We start from the raw sequence: 14,629 nt of genomic DNA on the forward strand, positions 1-14,629 counted from the left end.
GAAGTTGAAAAACAGAAAGTAATGTAATAGAACAAGGGGCCATGTTCCAGCTCCAGTAAGCAGCAGAACTCAGCAGCTTTGACCATGTGGCTCTGGCTTTCGAATCCAGAGTAGAAGACTACTTTGACAACTGATGCTGGCTAGCTGGAAGTAAGAAATTAGCAGTGATTAGGAAGAGACCAGCATCACTGAGATGAGATCTTCTGGGAAGTGGTGAGAGCACCAAGATTCTGTGTTACAGAGATAGCCAAGTTGTTCCTTGTGCTGTAGCTGAACTTGCTAATGTGTAAGGATCACCCAGGTGGTACTGGTTTTGAAGGCATGAAGGGCATGACAGCAGCTGAGACTTGGCACTGTGACAGGCCAGGAAGATGACTGGTGAAGATACAGCCTCAGTTGAAGTTGATGGCCCAGGACTTAAGGGGTCATGCAAAGAAGTTGAGGCTTGGCATCATAAAGAGAGCCCACAAGAAGTTATTGATGAAGCCTAGCTGCAGTGGAAGACCCAAGTTTATTGGAGATGCCAGAACCATGAGATGATCATCAAGAATAGTAGCAGCAGTGGAGTCAACCAGAGCCTAGAGTGCTATAGAGGGCAGAGCTGGAGAAATGACCCAAGCCTTTTTGAGAAGCCCAGAAGATTGTGCGTGGATCCCAGATACTGGAACAAGAAGCTGTGTAGCTGAAGTTGCCTTGGATACCAGTGTGTTAGAGATGCCAGAGCCATGGGATACCTGCTGAGGAAAGCTGCTAACAGGGAGTGGAACTAGCCAAAGAGAAATAATTGTGTTGCATTAAACAAAGATCAAATGAGTTGGAGACCTGAAGAGAGCATTGACATACAGATGCTGAGTTTGGAGTTTGCCCAGATGCCTTTTGGTCTTGCAGTGGTCCAGTATTTCCTCACTATGGCATTTTGGAATGATAATGTATATCCTGTGATGTTGGAGGTAAGTGATCTACTTTTTATTTTAATTTTATAGAGGATTACAGTTAAGTAACTGGATGAACATCAGAAGAGACTTTGAACTTTGGACTTTTAACATTATTGAGACTATTATTGTCTATGGGGACTTTGTAGTTGGGCTAAATATTTTAGCATTATGCTATGGCTATGTATGGCCCCCATAGACTCATGTGTTTTAACAAGCTTATGGGGGCCAGGGAGTGGAACATGGTGGTCTGAATATACTGTGCCCAAGGAGTGGCATTATTAGGAGGTATGGCCTTGTTAGAATAGGTGTGGCCTTGTTGGAGGAAGTGTGTCACTGTGGGAGTGGGCTCTGAGACCCTCCTCCTAGCTGCCTGAACACAGTCTGCTCCTGGCTTCCTTTTGCTGAAGATGTAGAACTCACGATTCTTTCAGCACCATGCCTACCTGTATGCTGCCATGCTCCTACCTTGACGACAATGGACTAAACCTCTAAACCTGTAAGCCAGCCCCAATTAAATGTTGTCCTTTATAGGAATTGCTTTGGTCATAGTGTCTCTTCACAGCAATAGAAACCCTAACTAAGATACATGGATTGTGAAGTCATGAATTTTAGATGAGAACCTACAGTCACTACTTTATGAAACCAGCACAATTCCTAACTACATTCTAAATATTTGTCCTTATACCCTCAGAAAAGTGTACTACCTCACCCCTCATCAAGGAAACTCCTCTTTGCAACGGACAGAGACCACTACAGAAAACCATACCAATCAAAATGCAGCCTAGAGCCCAGTTCCAATGAACACATCTACAAAGCTGGACACAACACCAGCACCTAAGATTCAGAAGAGGGTGTGAAATGGTTTTAAGAGACAGAAGATAGGGAGTTTGCTCTGAAACTGTGTCTCCTATTAATGTCAGAAGGTACCCCCAGTAAGTCTTACCAACTTCAGTAAGTTGTAAGTTCAGTAAGTGTTGTTCAGCTTCTCAGCAGCGTGAGTGGAAGGACCCTTGAGATTTTATACTCTGTTCTTCTACTACTGAAATGCACATCTCTTTACAATATCTTGAATTTAAGACAAATTTTAAAAATCCTCTTAAGTTTATTTCCAATTATTTTTCTTTTTTGCTTATGAAGAAATACTGTTTTTTCTATTGTCAATAGTTTTGCTATTGATAACACTAAGTCTTACACAGAAGAAACTTAAATCAGAGTAATTTAATCTTCCACTTCAGAGGATACCTTATGCCTAGCCATCATTAAATATTAAGTAAGATATCAAATACAAGCTACACTTGTACACTTACCAATTCCTAATTTCAAACTAAAAAAAGAATGGCTACTGTAATATTTACCAGACTCTGAAAAGACAATTTGTTCCCTCTGTAGTCTCTGGACAAACCTAACATAGTACTCCTACTTGGTATTAAAGGCCAGATTGTCAAATTTTGTGAGGGGGAAACAGTAAAAAGGAAATACAATTCAACCAAATATTTAGTAAACAAAAATTGATAAATTTTACTATTTGTTTGTTTGTTTTTTGAGATGGAACTCACTATGAAGCTTAAGCTGGCTTGGAACACTCTATAGAGATCAAGCTGGCCTTGACCCCAAGTCCTTCTGTTTTAGCCTCCAGGGTATTGGGATTACTGGAATGAGCCATCACATAAAATCTTAATTCCTTTATTTTGATACTTCTATTTCCAGATATAAATTCAAATGTGCATGCAAAAGTCAAACACGCACAATGTTGGGCAAATGATTACAGAGGAAAAATGATCTGTTATATTCAATTTGAGAATGCTGATTTTCTGATGAAACACTAGTAACTTAATCTCAAAATAGCATAAGCCAAAATGTTTTTCACCACCTCCTTTTTTTTGTGATATCTTTAATTTTTTTGTAAGCAGAGAAGGTTTTTGTTTTGTTTTGTTTTTTTTTTTTTTTTTTTTTTTTTGTATAGTTGCAAGGGGCATGGCATGGCAGTAAAGAAAGAACTGAAGAACTGCCAGCCCACACCATTAAATTTTACTTATGTAAAAATTTTAAGAATTTATTTATGGGTATGAATGTTTTACCTGCATTTATTTATGTGTACCATGAGCATTCCTGGTGCCAGTGGAATTCAGAAGTGGGCACTGGTGCCTGGAAATGGAGTTACAGATGGTTGTGAAGCTCCTATGTGGGTTTTGGGAATCTGTACTCTCTACAAGAGTAACAAGGGCTCTTAACTGCTAAGCCATCCTTAGGTTTTATAACTTTATTTTCTCTTATGTTTACATGTGACTCCATGTGGGTATGTGCACATAGTGTAGGTGCAAGCGAGGGAGCCCATGTCCGTGGACTTGGAGTTCCAGGCAGTTGTGAGTTATTTGGCATGGATGCTGGGGATGAACCTGAATGTTCCAAAAGAGCAGCTCTCTCAACTGCTGAGACATATCTCCAGCCCCTGTATACCCTTCATTCTTAAAGTTCTCAAATTTCATCTAATAACTTTTTCAGTAATACCTGTTAGATGGCTAATAACAAAAAATAACTCATACCCTTCCTTCTTGAAGAAAATCTTAGTATTTACCAATGACCTAAATTCTCAAGTACCACTTTGAGTAACATGTAAGGTTTTCTAGGAGTTCACAGCTAAATCAATGCTTTGTTAAAAAGGCCTTTTTGCTATTTAATCAAGATTGCTGGCCAGATGTGGTGGCTCATGCCTGCAACCCAGTGTGAACAGGCTGAGAAAGGAAGCTGACTACCACGACCAGGAGACATTTTAAGAAAAACATTAACAAATCTAATCCCCTCTCAAAGGGCAAGATTAGGACTAATGTACTTTTTCAGCAGAATCTGAAGTCCAGGGAGGAAAGTCCAGGCCAGTTTCCTTCAGAACATCAGGTGAGGATGTTTAATCTGTCCTCACTTCTGACTCAGTCAGCTAGCAGGTCTATTGTATGTCCCCTTCCTTAGTAACGAAAGTGCGCGAAGCCTGGGCCAAAAGATCTCAGCACTTTTTAGTAAGTATTTTTGCTATCTCTATGCAGTTTACATTTTATTTTCACATAGCGAAATCCTGTTTGTACAGATTTTTCCCTCATTATACCAAACCATAAATAAAGCTTTCAAGAGTTTGTCAAGATGCAAAATCACATGTCACATTCCAATGAAGCCCATATACATGTATATCTATATGTGTACTCAATTATTAAATTACATATAAGGAAATTCAACATGAATGATGTAAGAAATTTCCATTTGAAGTGGCCATACTTTTAAGAATTCATTATCTGATGATGTTAAAAGTTCTAAGGCTACAAAGTAAAGATCATCCAAAACCACGGCCACCCTATACTTTACTGAGAAGAGACTAAATAGGAAAAGGGTTAGGTCAAAGCAACAGTCTTCATCTTGTATTAAAATCAGTTAATTTCTTATTTAGAATTATAAAGCTCTTCCTCAATAATGAATTATTAAATACTAACACTACACATAGCTAAGCCATGCAATAATTGAATTAGCAAACAAACTATTCAGACTCTCAAAGCGAATGACAAGCAGTGAAGTATAATTATTTCAATTAACAGACTGGTGAAATACTTTCAGTTTAGAATGGGTTTCTGTGCAAAAGACAACTGGGAAAATAGAGCATACTACCATACTCACAGTATATTAACACAAGCCTATGGACAAGATGTTCGCACCAATCACCACTATAAAGTAGTGACTTTTCTTTTCAAGAAAATGCCCTTTTTTTTTTTCACCGCCTGGGCTGAGGAATGGTAAAAACCAGTACAGAGAGTATAACTCAGGATTGGGAAACATTGATTTCAAGCGTCAAGTACAGGTGCTGTATTAGATTAAAATAAATATTAAGGAATCTTTTCTGAAAGAGAATTATCCAGAAAGAATTGTACACAGGTGCTGAGTAGTAAAAATATCTTCCCTGATATTTCTACTCCATAAGAATTGTCATAAAGCAAAAGCTACGTATACACATAAGCAAGAAATGATATAAATAAATTAATATGACAACAGCAGGTTAATCCACAGTCACTTCTTCCAGGGCTACTTTAAATTATCTCATGCCAGATCTTTCTGTGGCTGTTAAATCATGGAGTTTTAAGTCCCATTAGCTCTCTACAATCAAAACTGTACTTCAATCTAATTTTTAAGAGACAGAGTTAGCTGACATTTTATTTAAACCTCTAAAGCTTTTTGTTTGTTTGTTTGTTTTTTTTAAAAAGGAGTTAGTCGCCGGGCATGGTGGCGCATGCCTTTAATCCCAGCACTCGGGAGGCAGAGACAGGCAGATTTCTGAGTTTGAGGCCAGCCTGGTCTACAGAGTGAGTTCCAGGATGGCCAGGGCTACACAGAGAAACCCTGTCTCAAAAAAACAAAAAACAAACAAACAAACAAAAAAAGGGTTTTCCCAGTTGTCTTTTGCTCAGAAACCCATTCTAAACTGAAAGTATTTCACCAGTCTGTTAATTGAAATAATTATTAAAGATAAAAACAGAAGGAAAAATGGCTACTATTTAAAACAGATACTATCCATGGATAATTTAAATTGATAAATTCCTGTTAACTAGTTAAGACACTCCCTGTGTAGCAGTTTTACAATTTTTCAAAGGGTTGTGAAAAATCTAACTAATGTGCAAACCAGACCAACAAACCTCATATATCACACAGAAACCTCTTTGACAGATACTCAGGTAATTTTGTTTAAAGCTGTATTAGAAGTCTCCTTGGCAATTAATATGTTCTACAAATCAGAGGCAGTAAGTACATACCTGAACTGAAGTGCCTGGTTCCTGCAAATGGCCACTAGCAACTGCTCCTTTGGAAGCTGCTGAAGAAACACTGTGCATCTTAGGGGTTCCCAGAGTGCCCATAGTTTCATCTGTCCTCTGTGACTGCCAGACTTCCTTTAGATGATGAGACTCAGTCTCCTGCTGATCCCCAAAGGCAGCCCAAGAACAACCATCTTTCTGTTCATCCTCAAAAGCATTCCAATCTACAGCTTGGCTAGGACCTGCTGAACTGAAGTCTGCAAAATCATCCGAGTCTTGAAAAGCACTACCTTGAGTATTTGGCACAGAATCAAAATCTCCAAATTCACTGTCTTGACCATTTTTCAGTTTTGAGTCAGGTTTACTGTCTTTTCCACCAGACTCTCCTGCCAATGGACATTCCTCTGATAAGCCATCAGAAGTCTGTCTTAGGTCTGACTCAGTAAATCTCATTTCCTCTTGACAAGAAACAGCATTTGTATCCTCAAATTCTCCAAAATCATCACCTGGTTCACTAAGATGTAGAAAATGCTCTGAGGAGTCTTCAAAAGTGACGTCACTCATTGAATCTTGAGTACTAGTAACAAAGGGTGGAGTGGTGCCATTGGCTGTACCAAAGTCACCAAAATCATCCTCATTGGTATCATGACAAGTCACAAAGCCATTCCCACTGTCACCATTTTTCATGCTTGCAGCAGAATCATCCAAAGCATTTTGTCCTGTGGGATCAGGGTCTGGGCTTTTGGGATTAGTCAGCTTTCTGTTTTCTTCTTTGGAAGAACCAATTTCATTAACGTCTGAAGTTTTAACAGAATCCATGGATAAGTCAGCACACTTAGAGGCAAATAAGTCATTTTTTTCCATTTTACACCGCTCCTTTGTAATGGCTTCTGAATTTTCACTTGAGTCTACCAAGCTCCAAGCCTCAGACTGAATCCTTGAATTTAGAAACTCATCCTGTTGCAGTGTTTGAAGGTCTTGTTTTTCAACACTGAGCCCTCTGTCAGCTACGGCATGGATTTCTGAGACGCAGACCTGATGTTCTCTTTCAGTGTTCCCCGTATCCTCAAAGCTTCCATCCAAAGTCACTTCTTTCACACAGTTTAGTTCCTTGACTCTGGGGCCTTTGCTGTTTCCCTGAATGGTCAGTGTATCACCATCATTTAAAACTGGACATTCTATTTCTTCCAGTTGTGTCCTTTCTGTTTGGGAAAATGTAGAAAAATCTGCAAATTCCGTAGCATGACTAGCTGCAGACTCTAAAATGCACTCGGTGCCACAAGTGTTAAGAGGCTTCGATCCCTTTGAATCTGCCACATTGTCCAGGTCATCTGTTCCCTGAGGATTTACAGTTTCCAAACCTGCAAACCCGTTTGTTAGAATTTCCAGACAAGGAGGCTTTTCACCGTTGCAGCTCTCTAACTGCTTGGTTTGGTGAACAATGTTCTTATCAGTTCTAAAATCTCCAGGAGAGAAACTTCTGAGTTGCCCAGTGCTTGGTCCCTGCACCACTACTTTATCTAAGTCTTCCAGGCTTTCCATACCATCGATGGAAGGATCCAAAGTTTTAGATGGAATCATTTCTTTGCTGGTGGTAGAAAGTACAACATCAGATTGACTTTTCACAGGAGTAGAAAGTTCAGCAGTGATATCCTTATCATTACCATTCTGAACAGACTTAAAGCTTGTAAGGCTATCTACATCTTCTGAATATTCATGAATTGGCATAAAGTGGTTTGAAGGTACAAAGTCTTCCTTGGGACGAGTATAATCTGGTGTGTCAAAATCAACAAACCCTACACCAGAAGGGCTGACTTCCGAAAACCCACCAAACTCCCCAAACTCATCCTCCTCATCATCCTCTGCTCCGTTGTCTAGAGGTGGGGGGGAGGAAGAGTACATTCGAATGATGTCTGGCTCCATTATTCCGCAGCTTTCCAGTAGTTAGTTTATGCCTTTAAAAAAAGGAAAAGCATTAGTTTTGTTTATTTTCAAAGGCAGATTACATAACAAGGCTTTTCAAGTTTCTTTAAAACAATACAAAGTTATCTGGCAAGGTCACTCAGGGAGTGCCAGGAGGAGCATCAAGGTCATCCTGAGCCAGTCAACCTGGGCATTAGTCTCAAAAACCAAACAAGAAACCAAACCACCACCGCCAAAACAATGAAAATTACATTGCTCTACTCTGTGTATATGTATTTCCATGTGTGTATACAGGTACATATGTACCTCCGAGTGCAATTCACATACTGTCTCTCGAGCTCCGTCCACCTTTTTGATTTTTGAGACCTGATGTCCTACTGGTCTGGAATGTGCAGGCTTTAGGGAACCACCTATTCCCTATTCACTCCTAAGGTTCCAGTGGATAAAACTCAGGTTCCTGTGTTAGTGTGGCAAGTACTTTACCAACAGAGCTATCTCTCTAGTCCTATGCTGTATTTTTACAGCTATTTTTCTTTTGGGTAAGATTACAAAGTTATAGCCTATTTTTATTATTTCAGAGATTCTTTTTCTTTTTTTCTTCTCTTTTCTCTTCTTCCTCTTTTTTTTTTTTTTTTTTTTTTTTTTTTTTTGAGACCGGGTTTCTCTGTGTAACCCTGGCTGTCCTAGAACTTTACTCTATAGACCCAGCTGGCCTGTAACTCATAGATCCTCCTGCCTATGCCTCCAAAGTGCTGGGATTAAAAGTTGCACCACCACTAACTGGCTGAAATGTCAGAGAATCTTGAACGTATAAAAGTACACCTATAAAATCTTCTCTTGGGTACTTTCCTGACTTTTAAAAATTCTCATTCACCAGGCAGTGGTGACGCACGCAGTGGAGGTAGAGGCAGGCGGATTTCTGAGTTCAAGGCCAGCCTGGTCTATAGAGTGAGTTCCAGGATAGCCAGGGCTACACAGAGAAACCCTGTCTTGAAAAGCTCCCCTCACCCCCACCCCCAAAATCTCATTCAAGGGCTGGAAAGATGGCTCAGCAGTTAAGAGTAATGACTGCTCTTCCAGAGGTCCTGAGTTCAATTCTCAGCAACCGCATGGTGGCTCACAACCATCTGTAATGGGATCTGACGCCCTCTTCTGGTGTGTCTGACAGTTAGTGTACTCAAAATAAATTTTTAAAAATTCTCATTCAAAATTACTGGGACTCTTCGTGCCTAATATAGATTTATATGTATTCTCTCTCGTGTGTGTGTATTATATAAATATTTTATCTCTAATAATTGCTGTTAACGATGTTCTTCATTTTCCTTTTCAATGTTTATTTCTGGCCAAGTTAACCTGATAACTATTCATTCTTAAGTAGTTTAAACTCAGATGTGAAAATTGTATTCTCACACATATGTTATACACAGGTTCTCCCAATGGTAACACAGTCAGCAACCATAGTACAGATGTTTCTTGACTTATCATGGGCTATATTGTCACAACCTTACCATAGGTTGAAAAGATCATGTGTAAGAGATACATTTACCATGTGCAGATGCTCTGAGAATTTAAGTTTTCATTTCTCTAACACACAGCTAATACGAGTGCTGGGTCATACAGTATGTTCAACTTCATTTTTTAAAAACCCACAAAACTATTTTCTCAAATTTATTTTTATAATAACAAATCAATTTTCAATCTTATTTGCAATTTTCTTCTTTATTTTGCTATCATATAAGCTTAAAATTTTATAACATTCAATTTATGAATGAAACACATTTAAAACTTATTTTATTTTGCTGTCTAATCTAAAGATCCAAGAAGCCATCTCCTCCAGTTGGGCACAGTGCACAAGGGAAAGAAGGCAAGGGGAAGGAGGGGGCCACACTGACAGTCCAGCTGCTTAAGCTTGCCCAAGAGTACAGGGCAGAGACAAATTAAGAGAAGAAGCAAAGACTGTACAAGTCTGTACTAAGAAGAAAGCTGCTGGCAAAGGGGAAGTCTCACCTAAGAGACCCTGTCCTTCAGCAGGGATCAGTACAGTCAAGTACAGTCAAGAAGCAGCTGGTGATGACTGCCCACAACTTAGACCCCATTGATTTGGTGGTCGTCCTGTCTGCCCTGTGTTGCAAGATTGGGGGTGCCTTACTACATCATCAAGGGAATGGGCAGGCTGGGGTGGCTGGTCCACAGCAACTTCCACCACTGTTGCCTTTACACAGGTTAACTTGGAAGATGAGGGTGTTTTGGCTAAGTTGGTGGAAGCTATCAGGACTAATTACAAAGACAGGTATGAGGAGATTCACTGACAATGGAGAGGCAATGTCCCGGGTCCTAAATCTGTGGCCCTCCAGATGAAAAGCTGCAGGATCTCCATGACTCAGGCTAAAGCATGGTATCTGAGAAGAGTCTTGGTGAGGATGCAGTATTGATGGTGTAGCAGAAGCCAGAGGCCTCAAACCAGACCAATGACTCGATGACAAACATTTGCCAATAAGCTGTGTGGACAAAAGGGTGCACTGTGTGACACACCGTGACACACCACAGCTTCCATGGTCAGATAGTTGGTTGTTTTTTGTTTTTTTTTTTTTTAATTTTTACATTTTCTTTTGGTGAGGGAGTTAAACTTATGAAAAAAATAAAAAAATGATCTCTGAACTCAAAGAGAATACAATAGTTCAATAATTTTGGGAATAATTAAACAATTGAACTACTGTCATAAAGGATCCTACAGAGATTTAGATTTAGAATCTCAAGATGACATGCTCAGAAGGAAACCTCTCCACATCATTATAGCTAAACTGCTAAAAGTACATAAGGAAAGAACATTGAGAAGTGTTAAGTCACTTATAAAAGAAGTCCACCAGAATTCCAGCAAGATTATAAGCAGAAACTCTAAAGGTTAGAAGGTGTGGAATGCTGTATTTCAAGTCTTGAAAGTAACTGTCAACTAAGGTTACTGAAAAAGACACCCTGTGGCATATTTATCTTAAATTATTTTCATTATGAAATCACCTTAAGAAAATAACTACATTAGCTAAAATACTGTTGTTTGTTTTGTTTTTATTTTTTTTAAGATTTATTTACATATATGAGTATACTATAGCTGTCTTCAGACACATCAGAAGAGGACACCAAATCCCATTACAAATGGCTGTGAGCCACCATGTGGTTGCTGGGAATTGAACTCAGGACCTTTGGAAGAGCAGTCAGTGCTCTTAACCACTAAGCCATCTCTCCAGCCACCTGCTTTGTTTTTCAAAACATGGTTTCTCTGTATATGTCTGGCTGTTCTGGAATTCACTTTGTAGACCAGGCTGGCCTCTGCCTCCAAAGTGCTGGGATTAAAGGTACATACCACCACCTCCTGGCCTTCTGTTAGTTTTAAAAGGTTTTCTTTACTTGTCTAGTGTGTGTGTGTGCATGTGCATGCTCTTGAGTCCAGAGCAATACATTGGTGTCTTCTTCCTCCTTTGCTCTCTACCTTATTACCTTAAGACAATGTCTTTCATTAAACTAGGTGCTTACCTTCCTAGGTAAACTGACTTAGCCAGCAAGCTCATGGGATCTGCTTGTCTCCGTACCCCAATGCTGGGGTTATAGACACACATAGACATACATGCCTGGCTTTTTATATGGATGCTAGAAATTTAAACTTGGGCCCTCATTTTTGTATTTGTAGAGCAGCTCTTACCCATTGAGATATTTCCCCAGCTCTCAAAATGAAATAAAGTGTAAATAAATATTTGGAGGTTAGACTCAGCATTTAAAAGCATGGGCTAATTCAACTCCTAGCACCCATGTTGAGTGGCTCACGACCACTTGTCAGCTCCAGACGATCTGACACCCTCTTCTAGACTCCTCAGGTACCTGCACACATATACTAGTAAACACACAGACACATAAAATACAAATACACCTTTTTAAAAGATAAATTAGTATGCTAGAGAGATGGCTCAATAGTTAAGAGCACTGGTTGCCTTTGCAGAGGACCTAAGTTCAGCTTGCAGCTCCCACATGGTGATTCACAGCCATCCATAGCTCCAGTTCTGACATCCTCTCTTCTGACTGCTTCAGGCACCAGGTGCACACATGGTGCACATTCATACATACATGCAAAACATTCACACATGAAAACAAAACAAACAAAGGGGTATACTTAAATTAATGTATTACTTATACAAGCAATAACCCATTATCTATCTATCTGTCTGTCTGTCTATCTATCTAGCTGACCCTTTATCTTCTAAAACACCTTTGTACCCTCCAAACAGTTATTCCTCATACTTACTTTACATAGCCACAGTCTCCAGGGCCCATCTCTTGTAGCTTCTCTCGAGGTTCATCCATTTCTACTGCTAAATAACCTTCCATTGTGTGTATATGCCATAGTTTGTCATTGTCAGTGAATTCTTGGGTTAACCACACCTTTTGGTTATTGTGAATAATACTTCCAATAACACAAATATATAATATACTTTCTTTTTTAAAGTTTTTACTTTGAAGTAACAGATTTTAAACAGTTGCAAAAATAGTATGGAATCCTATGTACCCCCTATAGCAAAATTAGAAACTGGTTACATTATTAACATTATTCATCTTTCACTTTGTATTTGAGACAGGGTCTCACTAAAGTTGTCAAGATTGTCGAAGAGCTTGCCCTGTAGCTTAGAGAAATCTTGAGCTTAAAGCATCTTCCCTCAGCTTCAAGAGCAGGCAATTATTACGGGCTGCACTACCAGCTCCAGCTCCAGTGTTAGGTAAACAGCACCAAACAGTAGGCAAACCCATTAAAGTTGACTTCTTTTTTACTCTATATAATACCCTTGAGGTTCATCCTGTTTATCAAATTTGTCCACAAGGTCAGCAGTATTTCACTGTACAGATGTAATATTGTGCAACCATTACTTGCTGAATAACATTTGGGTTGTTTCTAGTATTTTCTGTTAAAAACAGAAGTATAATACAGATGCTAAGAACATCCATATACAGGTACTTTTACTAAAAGATGCCAAGAGTGTGATATAAGGACCTATGTTAAGTGTATATTTAGGTTTATAAAAACTGCCAAAGACATTTCAAGTGAATGTTCCATTTTACTCTCCTACGATATGCTGGACTTTCATCTTCCTCCTCTTCTTCCTCCTCTCCCTCCTCCTCCTCCTCTTCTTCTTCCTCCTCCTCACCTGCCTTGCTATAATTTATAGCTCAGGCTGGCCTCAATTTATGGCAATCCTGCTGCCTAATTCTTCTACATTCTGGGAATACTAACATCAGGCACCATACCCAGCAATATCTGATATTTAAAGAACAATGTATGATGTTTCTACATCTTTCTACAGAATCCACTCATAACCAAACTGCTTTTTACAGAATCTTTCACTGTTTGAAAATGGAATAATTAATTGGTTCAAGCCTATTTCAAAATCACCTGTTTGTAACCAAGGCAACAACATAGGCGATAGTAGGTTTTCTTTCTGTCACATTTTGGCAAGGTATTCTATTTTCTAGGGGTTATAAGCTCTCCTAGCCTTCTACACTACAGAGATTTCTATACTTCTCAATCCTCAGTTACCTGTTGAAAGAACATGCATTTCTATTTCCTCTCCAGCAGATCTTGGCTCTGGCTCATTTGCCCTTCAGAAACTTTCAGAAAGATCATGCCATTGCTTCTAAGTTTCAGCCAACCAGCTAGTGCAACTCTACTTAAAAGAAGTTTTATGTTTAATTAAAGAAGCAGTTGTACGATGAATTTTAAATTTATATTTAATTTAAACAATCCATTGTTTTTTAAACACTGAAAATATGGGGTTTAATATCTGCTTTTGCTTAATAGGAAAGGAAATGAGATACTTGAGTGCTGTACCTGGCATACAGTACTGTTTCTTCATGCTTCCTAACAGATGACTTTTCAGTACCATAAAATTTCTAACCAGCCATCTAATTTCTGTGTATTACCAGAGCAAATGGTCTGGGAGGGGAGGCATTCTACTTGCTATTTTTATGCCTCCTTGTTCTAAGGCATTTCGAAGGAAGTAAACACACGGGGGTATTGTGCTGGCAGTCCGGGAACTGTCAAACCACAGTAAACACAAAGAGTTGACACAAGCATCTCAGTGGGGTAGTAAACTGTGCCAACAGCAGTCAGAGTAGGGGAATGAGAATCTCAGCAGGGCTTATGAACTTTGAAAAGTTTTCATGGGAAATCACTCCTTATAAGGCTAGAGGTCAATGGAGGTGAGAAACAGTAATTAAAAATGTAAGGTAAAGCATACCTTCTGGGCTTGGGAATTCTGGTAAGGAAGGTCTCAAGAAGCCAGAGGAACAATCCAGAAGTCCAAGCAGCAGTCAGCACAGACTGGGGCCCTTTGGCAGACTGGCAGCTAGGGCAGCAGAGCATACTATGTGAAGATAGCTTGGTACTAATCTTTACCCAAGAGAAGCTGTGCTTGCTAAAGACTGTGGCTTCAAGTTTGAACTGGGCATGAAAAAGAGGAGATACTGAACTTGTGGCAGAGACCTTTAAAGTTAAGAGGCAATATAAAATGAACTTAGGAAAGCAAAGGGAAGCAAAGGAAAGGGGCACTATTAGCTTACACTACTTGGCTATTTAAAAATAGTCTTTCAAGGAAAACTATTAAACAACCAGATATCAAGACTTGATTTAAAGCCAAACGGTCATATGAGAACACAAAGCTGCCGTTACAGTGTGGTAAGCAGAGGACAGTTTGACTTTAAAACAATGATGCTAGAATAATTCCATATAGAACTAAAGGTTTCAGCAGGATTGAAGTCAGCCTGGGGTCACAAGAGACCCTGTCTTGGAAAGCGGGGGAGGGGGGAGGGTTGAAAGGGGGAAGGGGAAAGGGGAGAAAGGGGAACAGGGAAAGGAAAGAAAGGAAAAGGAAAAGCAAAGGGAAAGGAAGGGGATTTCATCTGATTCAAACACAAGAAACTGAAGAAAACCCAAATGTACCAGCTTTCTTT

At 39.4% G+C, this 14,629-nt stretch overlaps 1 protein-coding gene across 4 annotated transcripts in view; it reads right to left on the bottom strand.

Moving 5' to 3' along the window:
• The window catches only part of Aftph (aftiphilin), a 56,512-nt gene that overhangs the window by 34,882 nt on the left and 7,001 nt on the right, over window positions 1-14,629 (bottom strand). For all 4 annotated transcript variants that reach the window (XM_006514625.4, NM_001252503.2, NM_181411.4 and 1 more), the window contains exon 2: window positions 5,720-7,674. In XM_006514625.4, coding sequence (XP_006514688.1) covers window positions 5,720-7,642 — 1,923 coding nt within the window. In that variant the 5' untranslated portion in view covers window positions 7,643-7,674. The remainder of the gene's footprint in view (window positions 1-5,719; window positions 7,675-14,629) is intronic.

Source organism: Mus musculus, chromosome 11, assembly GCF_000001635.26.
Source record: "Mus musculus strain C57BL/6J chromosome 11, GRCm38.p6 C57BL/6J".
NCBI lineage: Eukaryota > Metazoa > Chordata > Mammalia > Rodentia > Muridae > Mus > Mus musculus.